The sequence below is a fragment of the Lolium perenne genome, chromosome 7 (assembly GCF_019359855.2).
Source record: "Lolium perenne isolate Kyuss_39 chromosome 7, Kyuss_2.0, whole genome shotgun sequence".
NCBI classification, from domain to species: Eukaryota; Viridiplantae; Streptophyta; class Magnoliopsida; order Poales; family Poaceae; genus Lolium; species Lolium perenne.
In genome coordinates, this window is record NC_067250.2 from 62,682,076 (window position 1) to 62,704,847 (window position 22,772).

General features: G+C 42.8%; 2 protein-coding genes and 1 pseudogene across 18 annotated transcripts; 2 read left to right on the top strand and 1 right to left on the bottom strand.

The window, feature by feature from the left end:
* The first annotated feature begins 3,532 nt into the window (after positions 1-3,532).
* On the top strand, positions 3,533-7,511 carry LOC127317297 (aspartyl protease APCB1). The gene is made up of 9 exons (XM_051347829.2): positions 3,533-4,192; positions 5,013-5,130; positions 5,258-5,481; positions 5,583-5,819; positions 6,281-6,434; positions 6,521-6,603; positions 6,698-6,812; positions 6,899-6,971; positions 7,057-7,511. The coding sequence occupies exons 1-9, from the start codon at positions 3,843-3,845 to the stop codon at positions 7,197-7,199; spliced, it is 1,497 nt and encodes a 498-aa protein (XP_051203789.1). The 5' UTR covers positions 3,533-3,842; the 3' UTR covers positions 7,200-7,511.
* Positions 7,512-7,976: 465 nt separating this feature from the next.
* Positions 7,977-10,347, bottom strand: LOC139833237 (aluminum-activated malate transporter 9-like; annotated as a pseudogene).
* Positions 10,348-15,687: 5,340 nt separating this feature from the next.
* On the top strand, positions 15,688-21,121 carry LOC127317293 (uncharacterized). Of its 17 annotated transcripts, none has more exons than XM_071823458.1 (8): positions 15,688-15,816; positions 15,902-15,976; positions 16,063-16,579; positions 16,671-18,292; positions 18,912-18,994; positions 19,076-19,259; positions 20,267-20,340; positions 20,736-21,121. In XM_071823458.1, exons 2-4 carry the CDS (start codon positions 15,963-15,965, stop codon positions 16,824-16,826), a joined length of 687 nt encoding a protein of 228 aa, XP_071679559.1. In that variant the 5' UTR covers positions 15,688-15,816; positions 15,902-15,962; the 3' UTR covers positions 16,827-18,292; positions 18,912-18,994; positions 19,076-19,259; positions 20,267-20,340; positions 20,736-21,121. The 17 variants fall into 17 exon arrangements, 15 of the variants coding, with proteins under 15 accessions (XP_071679559.1, XP_071679560.1, XP_071679558.1 ...); XM_071823459.1 differs by having other exon boundaries at positions 20,782-21,121; XM_071823457.1 differs by adding an exon at positions 18,790-18,850 and having other exon boundaries at positions 18,949-18,994; positions 19,076-21,121.
* The last annotated feature ends 1,651 nt before the right edge of the window (positions 21,122-22,772 follow it).

Genomic DNA, 22,772 nt, shown 5'->3' on the forward strand with positions numbered 1-22,772 from the left:
TATATATGAGGTAGCACTTTGCTCAGGTTAATGTGGGAGAAAATCTGATCGCATCGTGGATGACATGGTGAATGATGGTGTAAGGCTTGCACATTACTTGGCAAGTTAGGGTTGGTCAAAGATGTTTGATGAGGTGGATAGGCTGCATGTAAAAAGAAATGTTATCACCTATTAAAAATAGAAAAATTTGTCAAGCTAATCAATGGCATGGCTTACTAATGACATGGCTGTAGAAGAAATGATGTGGACCAATTGGAAGGCTGCTGAGGTGTATAGTGGGATCACCTATTAGGAATAGAAAATTTTGTCAAGCTAATTAATGGCATGGCTTACTAATGACATGGCTGAAGGAGAAATGATGTGGACCAATTGGAAGGTTGCTGAGGTGTATAGCTTGCATGTTAAGAGAAATGGGATCACCTATTAAGAATAGAAAGATATACGTATTAGGTTCTTGCAAAATACCTAAGGCTGTGTTTGGATATTTGTATTGAGGCTTGACATTTGATATTGGGGCATTCACGGCCCGAATACCTCAATTTAAGTTGTTTGGGTGTACTAGATATGGGGGCTAGGTATTCGATCAGGCTGAATATTGACTGCCCGGATTGCTGCGGAGAGAGGCCGTTCTCGAAAGTCGAGCCCCAGACCTAGACATCACTTGGCATCGAGAGAAGTCGCACACATTCTGTTCCCCAACCCGACTCCCCCAACCTAGCGCCATTCTCCCAGACAAATCAAGCAGCGTCTGCATGTACCTCCGCCGCATGCCCTTCCCCTGCGTCCCCTGGCGTCCACCGGCGTTCCTGCCCTTTTCCTCGGCCTCGACCTCCCTTTTCCCCTGCCGAATCAACCCGCCCTCACGCCTCGAGCACCACCGAGCAGGACGGGCCAGCACCACGATACATCACTTACCATCCAAACAGGTTTTGGCATTGAACTAGGGTATCAATTCTAGATACTAAATATCTAAACATCCAAACATAGATATTGGTATTGATCTCAATGTGAATATCTCAGGATATTGATATTACACCCAATGCAATGCCAAGCCTAATACAAACATCCAAACAGAGAGGGGACATGGGTATAGTTGGGCCTTTTATAAAAGAATCATAAAGATTGTATTTTATATTTTCAAATCCTATTGAAATATATATATATATAATACCTTGATACTTACTCATGTATTTTTTTCAATTAAAAATACGGTGGTATGTGGCGTACACACAAAAAAAGAAAAAATGGAAATCTTGTTTTTTCAGTGCTAAAATATGAGCCCGATGCTCTTCATGGGACAATTTTTTTTCTTTTTCACAAGTTACATACTTTTATATTTTTAGTTTAAAACTTGACATACATGTATCTGCATACATTCTCTACATGCATAATGTATGCCATAAATTTTTATTTTTTTTGTAGTACTCTCTGGTTCCACGATTTTTTGTAAAATTTAAACCAAAATCATGACAAGATTTTTTTTTGAGAAACATAGTACAAACGTAGGCGTTCATATACACGCGCATACACCCACCCCTATGAATGCACACGCACACACCCTACCCCTATGAGCATCTCCGAAATACTGAGCCGGCAGATTGGATCCTGAAATTAACGAACCAAAATCATGACAAGAATTATGCAACAAAGCAAGTGTATTCTAGTTGGTAGCACTCAGAAAAAATAGTGTTTTTATTTTTAGTTTGTGTTTCAATTTGGCCATCTGGTGTACCCATGTTTTGAAAACGCCTCCTATTGAATACATATATACCATGCATGCTCAATACACATTTAATGTTTTAGTGAAATCGAAGGTGCAGCAAAATCTATCTCCTGTTTTAGTGGTGCAGGAACGTACATGTAGCACTTTAAGAAAGATATAAACATTACATCTAATTTCTGCATAGCTAAGATGTATATTGACTCACAAATTCAAATGAACCGAAAAGTATAAAGAAAAAATGCGAGAAAATAATCATCTAAAAAATTGTAAAGACACTAAGGTGATGGAGGACCAATCCAAAGGTCACGTTGCCATCCATTTTGGATTAAATATCCATCACCGTGTTCTCCAACCTTATAGACATCTCTATAAATATATCGTGATTATCACGTTGTAGACATAATCTTGAATAGAGCAACACTGTGCATTAGTAGATAACCTGCACGAGAGATCAATTTTATCATCAAATACCTTTTTTCATTTTTACATAATCAAAACGATCAAATAATAGCAAACGCTCACACCGTAATAAGTAATTAAAACCTATTATCCAAACTGTTTTGCCAGTTGTAAAATATATTAGGAACGCTACATGGTGCGTGTAAGGTAGAACTTACTTGGATCATGAGCATATAGATCTAGCGAATTTGCACTTTAAGAATAAGTTTTTAATAAACTCGTCGTGTTGATAGAATACACACATTGGACATTCGTGCGAATTACATTTTTACAAAGTTGTCTTTGGCAAGGATTAGTCCTCTACGAAAATACCACAAAATTATATTTGACTCTTGCGGAATCTCCTTTTTTCAGTTTTTGACGTTGTTATCAACTGGCATTTATGGTTGTATTAGAGCTCTATATATATAGTCAATAGAGAATTTACACTCTGCATGTAGATTCCACCGAAATATGTTAAGTCATTTGCATTAATTGGACCAAACCCAAATGATGTAGCAAAGCATGCCATGATGCAAGTAACAATCACATTTTTTTTAGAAACACAGTACAAACGCAGTCCCTCACACACTCACCTCTATGAAAGCACACACGCACCTCTACCTCTATGAACACCTTCGAAATACTGAGCCGACAGATTAGATATTTAAATTGACGAAGTCATCACAGACGCCTCCTATCGATGGAAACATCGCCTCTCACTGAATGAATATTCTTTATGAAATACACAGATGTGAAACCTGAGATTTGAACTCTATTGAACTTGAGGTACAACCACCCCTAACCACCCAACCTTAGGTTAATTCTCCTAAACAGTCACATTTTGTGTGGAAGACTCCAACACCTTAGTGTGTTTATCGTCCTTGCGGCAGAAAATATAGTATAGAGCTGGATATTAATAAAGGATATGATTGTGTGCATCTATTAATGCAGAGGCCGGAGTTATGCTCCCATATCGAAAAAATAGAGCTGGATATTGTTCACATAGTGTAGCGTCAACTAGACACTTATCATTTCAGAATCTAATAACGAACCTTACCCAAAAAGCATTTAAGAACTTAATTATATAATTATAACGAACCAAATCTTCGATATAGTGAACCAAAATTTCCAAATAGCTGATAGGAAAACCGGTGAATCGGAGAACGCACACCTGTATCACACACTCCGGTTGTCCACCACCGTCGACACGCCACGGCACGGCGCAGCGGGAGTGCGGCCGCCGTCGGGATCATACGGAAGCGGCCACGACCAAAGATAAGGACTGCCTCCCTCCCCCACTGGGCACTGGTGGACGAGGACACTACCACTTCCCCCTTCCGCCCTCGATCAGCTGCTACGGTTAAAGTCAACCTTGCTTTGCCGTTCGCGAACTCCGGGCTGGCCGGCCATCGGAAAGGACCTCTCTCTCCCCTACCGGAGTCGCGGGAATCCAACAACCCGCGGCGAGAGCGAGCGAGCGAGCAGTAATATACCAAACCCAGACCAAGCCAACACCCAACGCGCGCCATCGCATATATACCGTCCGTGCGTGCTCCCACTTCCAACTTACAACTTACGCGCGCTGCCTTCGTCTCCACGACGGCGCGCGACCACCTCCTCCTACCCCCATCCTTCTCGCTCACAAGAATTAGTCTCGCCAGCTAGCTCGCCGCCGGAGATGGCAGACTCGTCGCCGCTTCTGTCGGCGGAGGAGAAACCGGAGCTGCGCCACGGCGATGTGTTCGTGATCGCCCTCCCGGACCACCACGACCACGCACACGACGGGCCGTCGCCGTCCAGGGGGACCGCTGCGTGGAGGGCGGTGATGGTGCTCGCGGCGCTCGCGCTGGCTGGGCACTGCTACCGCCTGCACTACTACTCCCCCGAGGTGGCCGCCCGGCTCTGGGGGGGAGGCTGGAGATGGAGCGCGGAGGGCGCCTCGTCGTCGTCCTTCCTGCTGCCGCTCTACCCCAAGAAGGCCGGCGCCGGCGACGGCGTCAAGGCTTCCACGCCGGCGGTCCCGGAGAGGTTCGTGCTGTAGGAATTCGATTCACGTTTCGCGAAACACCACCGTTTTGCTACTTATGGCTGCTTGGATTCTGCAAAGAAAACAAAATTGGTTTCTTGGCTTTGCCTGGTTCCGTGGGTAAAGGGCGATGCCTTCGATGATCGGGTGGGCAACTGGGCATTGCTTCCTTCTTGGAGCTACTCTGTTCTCTGAATTCGCTCTTCAACAATTTTCTCAGTTTAATCACAAACCTCTTGATTTTTTCACTCTCGATTTGGTTATTTTCCGGTGGCAGCTTGATCTTTCCACACATGCTGCATGTTTGGAAAACTCATTGCAGGAACATCTCATTTTCTGAAACAGAGTACTGTATGACATTTCTGCAACTATTTCACACGAGGAATCTGCTGAATCCTTACAGCGACTTGGAAAACTACTAAACTAGCAACTTGCGTAATAGGGATTCCTTTGGAGTGTTGCGCTTTTGTGCTGTCGGGCTGGGTATACCTTTGACCGTCGACGTATTCAAATGGAACCATTTAATTTGAGGTTCGGAACTGTAGAAACGGTCTGTATTTAGACAGGCATGTCGCTGGCAGTTACAACTCGAATAACAAGACTTTTATATATACTCTCCACTTCCCAAAGTCAGCTCAGCAGTTGGTGGTCAGATTACAGTTTCTGTCTTGCATGGTTGATCTTTCGGCAAGTCATGTTATTTGCGGTTGCTGCCTACCAGAATTCAGACTGCACTGAATTCTGCTACATAGTACTTTTTTGAGAGAGAATTCTGCTACATACTAACATCACATTGTTTGCACTTCCACTATTGATATGCAGGCGGTACTACACTTCGATAAACATCGGCAATCCTGCGAGACCCTACTTTCTCGACGTTGACACCGGGACTGACCTGACATGGATCCAGTGCGACACACCGTGCACCAACTGCACAAAGGTGCGCACCATTTCAAATCACACTTTAACAGAATTCAGCTTCGTCGCAGCGCAATTACTGTGGGTATCGAAGTTCCAGTATTTCATCATGAGCCTGATTATGTAAGCAACATCTCATCTTGTTACAGGGGCCTCATCCTTTGTATAAGCCTTTGGAAGGGAACATGGTTCACCCCAAGGACTCACTATGCCAGGAACTGCAAGGCAACCAGAATTACTGCGACACTTGCAAACAATGTGAATACGAGATCGCATATGCGGATCGAAGCTCCTCTGCCGGCGTGCTTGCAAGAGATAGTATGCAACTGATCACTGCAGATGCTGAAAGGGAAAATGTGCCCTTTGTGTTCGGGTATGGCTCGACTTTCCGATAACAGAACCTCTCGCATGTTCAGACATGGATGGTGTTGTCTGTATAGTAACAAACTGCCGTTTTGGTACCTTGTCTGTTAGGTGTGCATATGACCAGCAAGGAAAGCTTTTGGACTCAACAGCAGGTACTGATGGAGTCCTTGGCCTTAGCAATGGGGCAATAAGCCTTCCTACCCAGCTGGCCAACCAAGGGATTATTTCCAATGTTTTTGGCCATTGTATCCCTGCGAATCCCACAAGTAGTGGCTATATGTTCCTTGGTGACGAGTACATTCCCAGATGGGGAATGACATGGGTTCCCATCCGGAATGGTCCAGAGTAAGCCCCTTCCTTTTGTTTGAAGATTAGTAGTTTCATATCTGGCAATCGTTTCTCCTTCGGATACCAATAGGCTGCATCATCTTCAGCAGATACGACATGCTCTCTTTGATCTCAGAATCTCAACAAATTACAGTCGCTCTCAATACTCAAACTACAAATGGAAAAAAAAATCCCAAACTTCTCTGCAATGTTGCTTTACTCTTTCTAACATTCGCATTGTTGCCACAAATCAAGTAAACCTTTTTTTTACAATAGCCATAGCAATATATAGCATCACTCCATGAAACCAGAGTAAATTACTGCACTGCTCCGTGACACAGATTTCCCTTTACCATGCAAACATTGTGCTTTTCCGATCCATTATAAGAACTTTCACTTCCTTTTTTTTGCGGGGGACTTTCACTTCCTTGAAGTTGGAATGCATATATGACTGCAATTTTGCCTTTCGTTACTGTCAGGAACGTGTACAGCACAGTAGTCCAGAAAGTAAACTATGGGGGTCAGGAGCTTAATGTGCGGCGGCAGGCAGGGAAACTGACTCAGGTGATCTTTGATAGCGGGAGCTCGTACACCTATTTCCCACGTGAAATATACAGAAACCTGATTGCTTCGGTGAGTTTTTGTACAAACTCTCCATCATATTAAACGAGTTCAGTTCCATATTACTTATTGCTTGTTATTATCTTGTATCTCGACAGCTTGAAGACGTCTCGCCAGGATTTGTACATGATGATTCAGATCAAACACTACCTTTCTGCATGAAACCTAATTTCCCAGTGAGGTAATGTGATGGCATCTGTTGAATACCTAATACATCAGTCGTTTCTCAATCGCTTGGAATGTAGAGTAACAACTCCACATTGCACATTCCTCAGGTCTGTAGATGATGTGAAGGAACTGTTCAAGCCCTTGGAACTGCAATTCCGGAAAAGATGGTTCGTGATCCCAAGAACATTCACAATTTCTCCTGAAAACTATTTGATCATCAGTGTAAGTTCACAAGCACAGCAAGTAACATCTTTAACACCATTTCCTCTTCCGGGTTCATCAATCATGTTTTCATGGGACTTTTACAGGAGAAAGGAAATGTCTGCCTAGGGGTGCTTGATGGAACAGAGATTGGCCACAGATCAACAATAATAATTGGAGGTATCAACTGGTCATCTGCTTGGCATATTTCCCTCATTTCACTTACTATCTCTGTCAAGCTTACCTTTCTCTTTGATTGTTGCAGACGCCTCTCTCCGTGGGAAGTTGGTTGTGTATGACAATGACGAGAATCAGATGGGATGGGTTCAGTCGGACTGCACCAGGCCACAGAAAGAAAGCAGAGTTCCTTCCTTCCTTTCAAGAGCATTGCACAGTCAACTTCTTTAAATGTCACAGACAGATCACAAGCGAATTCGTCTGACCATGCACAGATGTGCTCGTCTTCTCGACTCGCAATTCTGCATCTGAAGTTGCCATAATCATATAATGGATATAGTTAAACAGGGGATAGGAAAACAAAAAGGAAAGAGAGGTGAATATATATAGCCTGTAGCTTAGTACCTTTAATTTTTCTCTTATGTATATATACCAGAGAAGTGGAGTTATGTACACCTGTATGTTGTAGAGTATATCTCATCCACTTGTAAGACTAAGGGGTGAAGCATATCAATGAAAATTGAGTAGAAATGTGATTGCTGATGTATTATTTTTTGATATTTTATTACAAAACTACAAGAATTTTTGGTTGATGGAATATCGCGAGAAGACTAGACATAAAAGTTAACTCAATCAACAGTTCAACACAAGTCTCATGGCCAAGCAAACCACACCAACACATGGAGAGCAACACCACAACTCTGAGCACAGCGCAACAAACCACAGCAATGCTTGAAAGCATCACAACAAAAGCACTATGATGACTTGTGAGCAAACTACAACACGGCTACCTTCCAATCAAGTAGGTCAAGAAACATCCCTGTTACACAAAATATTTTTCGATAAAGTGTTACACAAAATATACATGAGCTTCCCATGCAACTACCAACTAGCTGATTAGCCTGAAGTAGCACCTTATTTAAGGGGTGCTTAAACACACTAAAGAAATACATGGATCAAAAGTTTTACCATGGTTGGCCACTTTAGTGGCAGCAAACATGAGCTCCATTAGCAATACAGCCAGCAATCTTCTCATTGCATATACACAAGTTTAGTATTATACACATGTCTTGGTCCAAAATTATTGTACAAAACTGGATGACAAAGTCAAGTGGCAAGGTTTCAGATGGAGGAACCTTGCGGGGTCATTGTCAATGTCAACTCTTCAGTCCAAGAGATTTGCATATTTTATCGAGAATCCCACCATCACCATTGCTAACTGCGGCAGGCTCTTCCACGGGATCTTTGAAGTTAGCCTTCTCACTCAGCTCTTCAAATGCGTTAACAACATTCTGTAGCCGGGCAACAAACTCGATTAGAAGCGAGGCAAATGTGGCCAATGATAATGCACTTGCACTTTCATATGTTTTTGACTCCTCGTCTTCAAGTGGCAAGTTTGGATGGAATGATCTTCGAGTAGGCCAAGCTAGTAGTGTCCTGTAACCGTCTATAGTTGATTGTGAATCATATCTGCTAAGAAATGAACTAGCAGCAAAGCTCTTATAATGGTGTGCTGAAGTTTGTTCAGCTATTGTAGGTTCCGCCACTTCATTCTTATTTTCTTTACCGGTGCCATTCATGGCATCTTTGATTCCTTCAGCTCGCCACCTAGTGCAAAGTTTTAAATAGCCGGCTATAGCCTGGCTATAGCCCAGCTATAGCCTTTCTGGAGACCTGCCGCTGCGGCTATACTATTTATAGGCTAAATGAGAAAAAACCGCTAATAGCCGGCTATAGCCCTATTTCGCCCCTAATTAGCCTCCAACTTAGCTGCTAAACCTCCGGTATTTTAAATTTCTCTTTTTTTATTTCTTGTTTTTCGAATTTGCATTCAATATGATTAGATAAAACTTCTGAGTTGAATAATTGAATACTTGTTTTCCTTGAATAGTTGAATAAGTTGTATCCCGAATCCTGTTTGAGTCATGGTTTTCCTCTTCTTTTGGTAAGATATGACTGAAATATTCCAATTTTTTTTTAAAAAAGGCTAAATGAAATAGCCCGCTATAACCCGGCTATAACCTTTTATAGCCTTAAAAAAATTCGTGGCTAAATAAAATAGTCGGCTATTTTAAACTATGCTAGTGTCCCATCTTTCAGTATTCATCAGGAGGTATGACTTCTCATCAATCTTTTTTTGCAACTGCTCAGCTGCCAAGTGGACTTCAAATAGTATATCTGAAGACCTCAACTTGTTCATTGTCTTAACATTGTCTCCAAGCTCGCGCAACACTTTAGCACCTTCTCTGCCCACTATGAAATTCTGAAATAAAAAGCCTTCTGTATTCTGGCGGTGCCTAGAAAAAGTCAAATATATATTTGTTTAGGAAATAAATTCTGGACTTCAACAGGTTGTCGAGAAAAGAATATCATCAAACCTGAATTTCAGAAAGAACGCAATCATGCAATGCCATAACTGCAAAGGAACTTTAGTGAAGCTCTTCCAAAGATAGCTCATCATTTTGTAAGGGCCATGGGGTGGTTCCCATACAGCAAAACCTAACTAGGAGCAAATAAAAAAGAACCGAGGAAGTGTTAGCTTCAGAGCAACAACGAACCAGAGTTTCCTCTTGTGATGATGCCTCGACAGCTGCCCTGTACCCACTATATAGAGGATCATCAGAAGCTTGATATGTAAGTATTTTGGAAGGAATCCTTTCATGCTCCATGCATTTCAGATATCCATCAACACAGCCTACAGTGAACAGCCAGCAGTCAAGACATAAACATCAGATGTATTAGTTGAAATATATAAGTATTTTTGAAGGAATCCTTTCATACTCCATGGCATTACAACAATAGCACAAATAATATTTTCTAACTTTTCGAGAAATATAAAGTTTAAATTAATAAACATGACAGGTACTATGATTCTATACCTTCTATGGATTTGGCAACACCAGCAAAATTCTTTGCAATCAAATAGTGCAAATCCTCTCCAGCCCAGATTGGGTAAATACCAATATTGATTCCAAGACTGACAGCAGCACCAATAGCAATCAATACAAATCTACTTACAGCCGTGTCAGTAAACTTCCCCGTGTTGTACCCAGAGACCATGACATAAACGAATGTCAGCAAGAATACACGAAATCCGTATTCATAAGGATTCATCTTTTGGTGTAATTTTATCAAGTTTGTGCAAAAACCTAGCAGTAAAAAACATAACAGGGTTAGACTACAAATTAGATACACTTGTACAAAATGCGCAGGAAACGATCACGGCATGCCCCAATTGCTTACCAACAGTAAAGGTGCAAATAATAAAAATCACTTCTTCCAATGCCCCCAACTGTTTGGATAATTCGGCAACTGCTAGAGCAAGCCCTCCTTCAGTAAGTGTTCCTAATGCTCTGTTGAAACCTTTGCTCAATGTTGCACCTGCATGATAGTGCACCAAATTAACGAAAGGCACTAACACTTTTTTTGGTAGGTGTAGACAACGTAAAGCTTTTTTTTTATAACCATTCTACCGTAGGGGATTTTCTCTATCTCTATCTCTACTATATCTATATCTATCTATACCTAATAATAAAGGAGCTAACGTTTCCGTGGTTTTGTCCGTTCGTTTTGCGTTTTGGTCCATCGCTAAGTACGCCTTCGTCCATCGCACGTGTGGGATTTGGTTCCTATATGGGCGTATGTCCGGGTAGAGCTGGAGTCTATCACGATTCGGCCGCACGCAAGGAGGCAGAGCTAAGCATCGGGAGGTTTTAAAAAGAAAGCTTCGCATCGGGTTGGACGTGAACTCCTAACACCGCATATCGTCGTATTCCACATGGAATCCTTGCTTAGCTTCTTCTTGGCAAACGGAAGGTAATAAATACTACCTCCGTTTCAAGGAATAAGGCGTCCTCATTTTACGAGCTTTTTGTTTGACCAAGAATTACTTCAAATAGAAAAAAATTGTTTGTATGAAATTAATATCATTAAAAAGTGCTTTTCAATACGAATCCAACGATACTATATGCATATAATATAATCAAGATTTTTTTGCTCAATTTTTATGGTCAAAGTTCGTCTTGAAATACGCATACGCCTTATTTCTTGAAACGGAGGTAGTAGGAGATAAAATTGCTGCTCCGCTGCCCGATGCGCCTGGCAGGTTCGCACGCGACCGGTGCCGTAAACCGCCACCCCGTCCCGTCGTGCTCAGGAGTTGCACGCCCCGCCTTCTCCTCCTCCGGCGTGGTACAATCCCGCAACAAGGACCCGCGATGTCCAGCGGCCAACCTCGCAGCGTCGTGGTGGATCGACCTCTTCCCCGAGCGCCCAGCCCCGATTTAGTTGGACTCGGACCTGTGCTCTCGAGATATGTAAATACGACGTCGGAAGTAGAGATCTGGTATCGGTGGCCAACGGCGGCTGCACCTGTACACCACCAGCATTGACGACCACGTGAGTTCGATTTGGCACGATCTGGGCAGATGCTTTGGAAGATCGGAGGATCTCTTGGTTCTTGATCAACGCTGATGATGTTTTAATAAACTACAGTTGGTTGCAATGCAGACCAACCAGAAGCGGAGAAAACGGCTGCGAGCCTACAGTCGGCAGCCGCGCGGCATCGAAAGTTGATGATGAAAAGTTATAATTTGTGTCTAGCGAGCTAGCTACTATGTTTTGAGAAAAAAAATCTAATATATGCAGGTCATACTATTGGATGTGCAGGTGCATACGAGAGTGGTAACCAAATTAGAGTATTAGACTCGAGTGCACATCTGCGACACCTTTTGTGAGATGTTTACATAGATGCTCTAGAATTTTTTTAACAGAATAAAAATAATTGGTTCATTGCATATTCAAAAACGAATTGAACAAGGTAAAGCCCAATTGCCACTATGTCAAAGCTTTGGATTAAAAACTTTTCGTTTGTATTACTAGATTATATATTATTTTTTGAAAATGTATTTCTGGATTATCACAATTTAGTGTTTGTGAGTATACGGGTCAAGTATAATCCTACTGCTGAATCAAGAACAGAAAATCTGGAGAAAGCATTGCATATGTGCATATCTTAAAGGACAAGCTAGCTCTGTTCTGATGGAATTTTGTAAAATCACGCTATATGCAGAGATGATAGGTACATGTTTTCAGGAAATCAGAAGCGGCAACTTACCAGCTTTAGTTTGAAGCTATAACAAGGATCGAAATTTGATGGTTGAATATATGTGTTATCTCTTTTCCTCACTTTTGTACTTTGTCAGATTTAATGTCTTCCTTTTTTCAAATGATATTCTAAATAATTAAGAAATCATTTTAGTTAATTCGTTCTTACAATTTATGCTTTTTGTTGTAAATCCTAAACCTGAAGTCGATAATGGAACAAAGGAAGACATGCTATAATAAGTTGCTACATCAGATTTAATAGCCAACACATTTTTCTTAGAGGCATGAAATGATTATGGATGTTCCTTCCACAATACATTTTACCTTTAAGGTATACCAATAGGTTATATGAATGTATTTACATAAATTTCTTACCTCGCGAGACATTTTGTTGCTCCGTCAACTTGATGAAGTTGATAGCGAAATAATATTTTCTAGGTTGATGGAATTTGAACGAATGGGTTATCGTTTTCACGGAGAGCATTTAAAAGAATGTGTTTCCCGTCGCAACGCACGGGCAACTTTCCTAGTACCTACTAATAAAGGAAGTAAGGTTTCTCCCCAAAATTTTCGTCCGTTTTAAACCTGCCCCTGGAGTTGATAGAAATTTACAGGCTGATGCCACCGCTTAAAATTACGAAACGGTTCGCACAGCAATTTTACTCACGTGAATTTGGTTGTCCGTCAATGGTCCCGCGAAAACTGGGGTGGATGGGAAACTGGCCCATGGGCCTGGACAGCTCACGCGCTCTGCTGCATGCGACCAGGCTCAGCCACCTGAAGTCATTGACGGCTTGGCAGGGCAGTAGCAGTATATTTAGTCCCACCTCGCTCACAAATACCAATTTTTTCTTATTTATATGCTCGCAAATTTTCTAGATTATCAGCGAGCTGTCCCAAAATAACAACCGGAGAAGAAAATTGTTCGGGCTGATGGAAAGAGGAAAAACATGATGGAATTGCAGAAGAGATCTTGGATCACAGATGAATTTGATTTGAGGAATGGTGAAAGAGCCGCAGAGCGGCGGCAGCAGGTCAACGAAAGGGGCAGAGGGGAGAGGCGTTAGGGAGCCGGCCGCAAATCCCATCAAGCCCAAGGAAGAGCTCCTCGATAGCCCCTTGCCACCCCCACCAATTGCCGGCACACGGATGGCGAAGCTCGATCCGGGGAAACGGGATCGGGAAGCTGCTGGCTCAACAGCCACACGGGGATATTGACGCGGTGTCGCCTCCAACTATGGAATCGCTTCAATGTGTGAAGCCAGACCTTCTCCCTTCTCAATCGGCTCTCTTCCGTTTTGCAGTTCGTATTGTTTCTCCAGTCTCGTCCTGTGAGTCGAGATGGAGCTCGCCCGCTTCGCGGAGGAAGCTGAGCATGGGCAGTCTCGTCCTGTGAGTCAAGATGGAGCTCGCCCTCGTCGCGGAGGACGCTGAGTATGGGCTTTTATCCGTCGCGATCCTGGAGCTCAACTCCTGCTCACGGGTTGAAGCGTGGTACAAGCAGGCTCCAGTGCATGGCAGCTTCATGTGTATGTGCCCTTGTTGTTCCTGAAACAGTTTCTCTCTGAAGAAGTAGATAGGTCTCGGCAGACATTATTATTTTGGTACCACTGTGTGCACTAGGACGCCACGTTGCTGTGATTTTGGGCAAAAGGATTAGAAAGAGAAAAGTTAAACTGCTATATGATAACTTGAGCAGCATTATTATTTTGTTAACAAAGAAATTATTGGTAATTAATCGTTAGAGGGAATGGTAGGTGACCATTTGAATCAACTAGCATGTAGGTCTGCCTGCATTCTGTAGTGTTCTTCTAATTGTACATCGCTAGGTGATCTACTTTGTTAGTTTTGATTCAGTCTTTAGAGAAATGCAAAAGTTAATTTGTTTCATCGAAATATCACCTATACTCTTGATTTAAATTTATTTTCCGGACAGATCAATAATTTTAGAAAAGTTCGTGCTGCTGCAGTCCCGGGCGTACAATGGTGCTATCGGAGACTAATGCTTCAGAAACACCTTCTGATAAGAAGGCTGAGCGTTCATTCACTTAATGCGTTAGTGATAATTTTCGTCTAAGACAAGAAAAAACATGAAGTGGTAACATAGAACGTGCCTGAACAATGATAGATGAATATAACTTGAAGTCTTTCCATGTAAAAACAGTTCACAAATCTTAAAAACTCAGCGTGTGGCGGTGTGGAAAATCAACATGGTTGTTGACTTTGGCACATCAGTTTGTCATGATCTACAAAATATCCACCCGTAGCGAAGCACGGGCAAATGTCCTATCTATACCTAATAATAAAGGAGCTAACGTTTCCTTGGTTCGGTCCGTCCAAATGCGTTTTGGTCCAACTTAAAGTGCGCTTTCGTCCAATTTCTATTTTTTCCACCCACCAAACGATCCGGCGACCAGAACAAAAAGACCTAGCGAACCACGGGAGAGAGACCTAGGCACACACGAACAAAAATCGAAGAGCTAATCAAAACTGGAGGGGTTGTAACCGTCCCGGACTTTGCATTGCCTACATTAGTTAACAGTATAATGGAACCACCTGGGAGCCTCCAGAGCGATTTGAGATCCTAGATCGTCCGATCAGGCCATCTAACGGTGCAGAGGTACTGACTATTTCCGAACTCGCATTACAGCAGCGCTAACTAGATCGGTCGCGTTAAAAGGCCCGTTTCATTAGAGGGCTGCTACTCCCCGCATCTACCTAGGCCGCATCAGATTTGTTGGGCCCTGAAACACTTAAACGGGCCTTGGTGAGGTGCGGTGAAAGGGGCCTGGCGGCGCCGTGGTGCGAGAAGTTGGACAGGCGTTCTATCTTCTCCTCCCCTCGTTCCTCGCCCGCCTGCGCCGCCGAGGAGTACTTCATTGCCAGACCTGAAAAAATGGGATGCGACTCACACTCCCGACTAAGCAGCAAAGGTAGGTTACAGAGTCCCGCATCTGTTTGTTCTTTTTAGTCCGATTTCGGCCAGATTTATACAGTAGCCTAAATGTTCCTTTCTTCTAAGGAGACGGCGCCGGATCCAGCGGAATTTGCATGGCGTCCAGGCTGCTGAGTGGGCTCCCTCCACACGGGTAAACAATTTGTACATCCTGAAACTGCCTGCTGCGTCCCGGCAGATTGAAGCCGATCCGGTGGCGTAGGAAGTTCGAACAATGGTGGCTGAAGAGCGATGCTCGCCGGGGGGTGAAACTTCGAGGTATGTTACTTCTCCGCTGCCTATATCTAATTCTGTTCAACCTTTTGTACATGTTTTGTCGCATTGTCCTCACCATTCCCCACCGGCTGCAGATCCTCGAGCCGCTAGGGTTCTCGGCTAGGTTTCCTCTATTAGCTCTCTATCTTCATCTTTTCTGCAAAATTTTCTCTACAATCCTCTCTTCCGCGGGAGAATCGATAATAACCCCCCCTGTTGGCACGCCTTCTCTGCTGAGCCCCTTTTTTTGGCTGCCTCTGTTTTAACCCCCTTTTACATTGTTACAGTTTGTTTTGACTGTTAATAGAGTCAATTAGGCTAATTAGTGTAGAAAAGGACCAAACTGCCCTCACCTTATTTCCCCAAAGGCACGAACCCAGCAGGACCCTTCGTTCCTGGGTCGTTCTTTTCCTATTCTCTCTGTTCGCTCGCACGAGACACAGCCGCCGCGGGTGTTGCTCCTCTCCCCCGCCGCCTCTGCCCCTGCCGCCCCATCTTCTCCCGTCCTCTACCCTCCATTGCTGCACCCAGGTATGGCAAGCTCTCTTCCCCTTCCAGTTTGCCCCATGTGTCGGCTCGTTTGTTCTTCTGGTTGTCTAAATCATACAAACCCTAGGTGCTGAGAGAGATTGATATGGGGATTTGAGTGGGAGGGGCTGGATTGACGAAGGGGTGTGATGGATCTAGAAAGGTAACATCATATTCCCTCGTTTTAGTTGTCGTATGTGTGAGTTTTGCTGTGTGCAATTTCTGATTTTTTCTATCTATATTAAATAGGGTTGATGCAATGTCTGTGCTTGACTCTAATCAATCCAGTGTTAGTACCATTGTTGATTGGTCAAGTCTTGTGATCGAACCTGAAAATGATGGGGATGATAAGGGTATCCCGGATGAAAAACCGGTGGATGAGAATGCGATGTTCACTCTGTTGGGTTTAAAAACGGATGTGGATGAAAGGGGAACTAAGCCTGGTCCGATTGTCGTTCCTACTCCTGCTTATGATGAGCATGAGACGAAAGAGGTAGCTATTGATGTACATGATAAAGCTCCAGAGGAGCCACTTATTTCATGGGATGAACGATACCCAACAATGGAGATCGGGACTCCTTATCCTCATATGGATGCATTCAGAAAGGCTATAAAACAATTCGCTATCAATGGCGAGTTTGAATATGGCACTAAGAAAAATGAGCCAAAAAGGTTTCGGGCTTTTTGTAAAGGTGAATCTATAAAGGGCGAACCTTGCAATTGGTCCTTAACTGCAACTTGGAAGAGAGATGGAAATTGTGTGATGGTAATAACCTTTTTATAGATTTGTATATTTATTTCGTGTTTCATCTTTTGCCATGGTAATAACCTTTTGATCTGTACTATTTTGGTTGTAGGTTGTGAGGCATCAAACTGAGCACATTTGTAGCTCAACTAGTGGGAAAAAAACTAGCATGACATGTCAATCTTGGGTGGCCGACAAGGCAGCAGCTATGTTGAAGAAAGATCCAACCATTGGCGCTGTGAAGATACTTAAAGATTTGCAAGATTAGCATCATGTTACACTTGATTACCAAACGGTGTGGAGGGAAACAAAAGGCAGCAACAAGCTTATATGGAAGTTGGGAAGAAAGCTTCAGAATGTTGTTCAACTACAAGGCCGAGATAGAATTGAGATCTCCAGGGAGTATTGTGGAGATTGATACAACCACAACCGAAGGTGAAGTACATTTCAGCAAACTTTTTATTGCTTTCAAGCCTTGCATAGATGGGTTCCTTAATGGTTGTAGGCCGTATATTAGCATTGACTCAACTCACTTAAATGGCAAATGGAATGGTCAGCTAGCTGTAGTCACTGCTTTAGATGGTCACAATTGGATGTTTCCGGTAGCATTTGGCTTTATTGAGTCTGAAAATGGAGATAATTGGTCTTGGTTCATGAATCAAGTGAAGAAGGCAATTGGGGATCCTCCTCTATTGGCTGTTTGTACTGATGCTTGTAAAGGCCTTGAAAATGCTGTTAAAACGGTCTTTCCTCAAGCTGAGCAGCGTGAGTGCTTTAGGCATATGTGGCACAATTTTCAGAAATATTTTCATGGTGATGTGTTTGGCCGGTTGTGGCCTGCTGCTAGGGCATATAGGCTGGAAGAATATGAACATCACATGCAGAAGGTGTTTGATGCATCTGAGAAAGTGTATCCTTACCTTAGTTTCCTTAGTTTCCTATGCATGTGAGGTGCAAAGACACTTCCTTTTGATGTGTACGTGAGGGTAAACTCACTAGAATTTGGTGTCAGTTGAACTTATGCTCTATGTTGTCATGTTGAACTTATTTGCTGTCATATTATCATGAAACTATGTTACTTGATGTCTATTTGTGTGGATGACAAGTATGCAGCGGAATTATACAACTTTTTTGGTTTGAAATATGGCACAGCTGTAGCGGAATTATACTGTTTTTCTGGTTTGAAACATGGCACAGCTGTAGCAGTTTTGAAATTTCTGTGTATCCCTGTGTCTTTTAAACTGATGGGTATTTTGGTCCATTCTTATTTATATTTGACTATCATATGCTGTCAACTTTGTTAACCATGTCAAAGGGGGACATTAGATAGAACAGATGCTGATACGGAGGGTTAAAACAGAGGCAGCCAAAAAAAGGGGCTCAGCAGAGAAGTCATGCCAACAGGGGGGGTTATTATCGATTCTCCCCTCTTCCGCACAACGATTCTATTGTGTCCGCACTGCAATTATGTCTCTCCAGTCTCCATTTTGTGCAGGGAGTGTTCATGCTGGTTCCGGTCAACTTTGTCAGCCAAGGCTGGGCTTCCGCCCAACGATTCTATGGTGTTCAGTGTAATTTATCATGTCTCTCCGGTATCCATTTTGCGCTGGGACTGTTTATGGCTCCATGCTGTTTCCAGTCAACTCGTTCACTCTTGGAGGCTGGGCTGATGTATTGAATTGGGGATTTCTAATTTCTTGCGTGACAATTCCTTATGGTTGCCGGCCAGGCCAGGTTAGACTGTCTGCTGGTAGTGACATACCTTATGTTTTCATGCTTTAGTATCTATTTGTACGTACGTATGACTGGTTAGAGTATGTATGCGAATCATTCATGCCATGATATTGTCAGTTATTATTTTTGCTGTATGCAGCAGATTGCATGAGCAGTATAGTCGAGTGTGCAACATAATCGGATTGTAGAGGGGGCACCTTGGTATAGAATTCTGTTCTATCCATAAGTGAGCCAAGACCAGTAATTTTCCTGGTTTATTACTTTGAAAAGCTACTAAATCCCAGCCACATGCACATCTGAAATCTAGATTTTATTTTTGCAACAGAGGTTAATTAAGTACATCGCTATGAATGCAATGGAATCTGTATGTTTGTTCATTCACCAGTACTTAGTTTCACACTTCTAGATGCACATGCCTTTGATTAGCTTTTTTTTTGGTTATTCAAGTGGTCAACATCTCTTTGTCCACTGTATAATGTTTGAGGTTCGCAATGCAGATACAACCTTCAAGCTTATTACATGACCTCCATCTGCATCATTTACAGATTGTTTGCTTTGGTAAGGTCTTTGTATTACTTACGGCTAAATATCTCTTGGTTTTGTTTTCTACTATATATAGTGCTATCATCACCAGTTCAATGTCTTGTGAACCAAAGCCAATAGCAGTTAAAGGTTCATCTGGCAGCCATCGTTCTTGCCTAGGTTGGTTCTTCATCCTATATGTTCCCTTTTTTTCACTGGAATGTCTTATGCTGGCTTCATGTTGGTCTTCGACACCTGCAGTGCTAGGAACGGTTGAACTCCCTGCTGGGGGTTGATGGCGCGTCAACCATTGTGCAACACAGAGTTCAAGTGAGGAGGGGGAGGAGCTACGGCTACGGCCTGATGTACAAGCACAAGAACCGGCATAGATCGGTGTTCATTCTCCAGACTGGGTCAGCTGAATGTGTCGAAGAGAACATTCCAGGTCTGCATTCATCAATCTAAGTACTTCAGCTTTTTAGTTGTGTACTAATTTTTCTATGCATGGCATACTCCCCGTTGGACAAGCTCTTCCTAGATGTCAAAAGATAGGTTGAAAGAAACTGTTTTATTATTGCAATCCACTCGGTTAATTTTCAGCTGACCATGCCAAATTTAGAAAATTCCCTTGTAGTGAGTTAATGTCTCTTAGATACATCCCTCCTCTATAAAATTAAGCTACCGGTTGTTTCCTGCTTTCAGTTGAAACTACTCGCATTTACTACCAAGTAACAATACAATATCATTATCATGCAGTATGGGAAAAAATGGAATGTGTGCGTGAGGTTAATTCAATTTCGAATGTCTTATTTACAGATAAAGAATACAGATTCATTAAATGCAAAACCTTCAAATACATGCTTGACATATTCGAATGCATTTTACTTAATCATCTACCGCCAATAAGACCACTTCCATGCTCTCAAATATATAAAGTTGTGCACATTCCTTCGAAATAAGCTAAGTCACATGATATAATAGTTGTTATTTACTTATAGACGAGTGATCAATTTTACTCCAGCATTAACATGCACTAACGTGATGTACTTTATTATTATATTGGTACACAAATAAGCATGCACGCATATACACATGACTCAAACTAGGGAAGTCTATTTTTTCCAAGTTTCAAGTATTAGTACAGATAGTTTCACAGCCATACACAATACACAGTTTTAAATTCTGATTTGTTATTAAGTAGTATAGTTATGTATTTGCTAGGTTTTTGTCCATGTTTAGTAACAGAGGAAAGCGCTGAGTTTTTAATCATTCTTGTGTCACTATACAGATTATCTACTATACTGGCGATATTACTTTCAATTCATCTCCTTTTTTTTGTGAATCATTCAATTCATATCCTTTCAGTGGAAAACAATCCTTCCCTACTGGATTATGTGTGTTCCATTCCACTTTACAGATCAGATGTTAATGGGCCTTTTATTTTTCAAAAAGGGGTAAATGGCTAAGTTCTGATAATTTCCTAGGAGTAACGAGACATGCAAATGACGCAGATTGTGTACTGCAAGGTTTGCTTCTTTTTTTGGTTATACGTCTGCAGCAGTTAGATATTAGTTCTTGTGCACATGATGTTTGTCGATTTAAGGAATTCTACTTTAGATTTAAATCTATAGCCCTGAATCCTATTCAAATAGGACATTATGTGAGGATCTGACAATTAAAGGACATGAAGTTTGGGTATACATTCAAATCTTGATTTCTCGTGCGCGCGTGTGTGTGGGTGGGGGTCTTGTTACTATATGTCCTATGAACAAGGCCTTTGTCGGTTCCAACCAGCTAATATATCTTGGACACTATGTATGACCTCACTGTCCTCGGCTTTCTACAATACTTCTCACGATAGTCACCAGTCGCTCAGTGAGGAATGAGGACCTTGAAAGATGACATGTGTTTATGCTTTCAGCATCCAAGGAGGCTGCTAATGAACTGCCAAACTGATGTTGATGCAGTAAAATCATGAGCAAAGTCTCCACATGTGGTGGCCAAGGAAATACGAGCTTCCATAACAATCAGCTAGGGACAATTACATAGGACAAATCAAGATTGCACAAGGTGACGTATGTGTTTATGCTCTCACCATCCAAGGAAACTGTTCATTACTTATCACGCATTGTCTATAGAGTTACCTTCTTACCTTCGAGTATGGTTAAGGTGCAGCTAAGCCTTCTAGCCAATGCATGATAATCTCAAGATTATGCTAGTAACCTAACAGTTGCGGTAGACATATGTACACTGATACATTTTTTATCATATTATCCTCTAGAATAAGGAGTCCTCCGATTGAAAGCAGTCCCTATTGTATTTTAATTTCCTTGTTTCATGTGACATATATGTGTAGAAATATCTAACATTATATTGAGAAAATAGACGGGCGCAGCAACGCGCGCCATCATGGTCTAGTGATCTATAAAAGCAATCGATCGATCGCCTCCCCGTGATCCACATAAACCCTATAAAAAAAGTCCCACCAAATCGATCGCACGATCTCGACGGAATTCGCTCGCCACGAAGCTCGACATGCAGATTTCCGTCTGCAACGGAGGTCCCGGACGCCGTTGTTGAAGGCCATCTAGATTCAGTAGGAACCTTGGAGGTCGTCGGCATCTGATCCATGGTTTCAGCACCATCGGGCTGCTCGAGTAGCTACGCTGCCGGCGGCTCGCCAAGGCCAGCGACAATCAGTGCCATAACTACTACAAGGACGAGGTGGGATTGAAATTGCTTAAGTAGGCCACGCCCACGGCCGGCTCGATCGCCATGGCCAGAACGCACGATCGGCGCGCCGGTGGCGTCCAGGCGGATAGCGACGACAAGTGATATGACTTCGGACTGCTTTAGGAGGCCACGCTCGCGGCGGCTCACCATGACCAACAAAATCGAATGCATGATCGGCCGCGCCAGCGGAAAAACCGACAAATTAGCTATGGCCAAGCCAGTGCGGACGCGCTCGAGCCCGAGAAAAATAGCTCAGGTAAGGCCGCGGCGCGGAGGCTGGCTGGTGGCAATGCTGGCGAGCTGCATGTAGGACACACGCAATCTGCTAACCCCCCGGCCGAGATTTTTCTCCAAGCTACAATTCTCCAATCTGCCGATCGTTAATAACGAGGTAAGCACTGCAGGTGAGGTGCTATCATCTTAGCTCCATGCATACAATACAAGAGCCGTGTGTATCTTTGATTCTTTGTACGTCATTTTCGCTTGCACTTCGACCCGCCTTGAACCTCCCCCATGCCTCCTGCTTCCCCCCCCCCCCCCCCCCCCACACTCTAAAACAGTTGTAATGATCCCCTGTTTTTTTCGTTCTATAAAGTTGTTTAGGCTGGCGTAAGCCCGCCGTAGCCCCGGTCAAAAAAAAAAAGAAATTCGCTTGCACGGCACATTTTTCTAAACTCTTGTATTTTTTTCTTTGTCTTTAAGTGTGTTCTGTAGGTAGAGATTAGTTTTTCCAATATAAATGCTTAAATTGTCATATCATCTTCCTACATTAATTATAGAAAAAACTAATACAATGTAATTAAAAAATTGATAAATTGATTTGTAGTCTCATTGGTGATGTTTGCTACTATGCCGCTACAGGAGCGACCATGGCAATCGACAGATTATCTTTGAGGGGGCTGCTGGTGGCAAAAGTAGCTATGCACAATACGAGTTTTCGGTCATGGTGGTGATACTCACGCACTTTACCAGCTTCACGCTGGCTGTTGAGGGTCACCGATGTTGCAATCATGCTATCACTCTGCCAGCAATAAGGTATAAATGCAGCTTTTCTCCTCCGTTGCAACACATGGGATATCGACACACGAATGTGACACCGTAGCAACGCACGGGTTTTCTGCTAGTATACTTAAAAAGAACTAGATTTAAATGTGCGCCTTGGCGCACGACCCCGTGGAGCTCATGCCAATGTTATCTCTAATAACGATGATGAAGGAGCTACCAA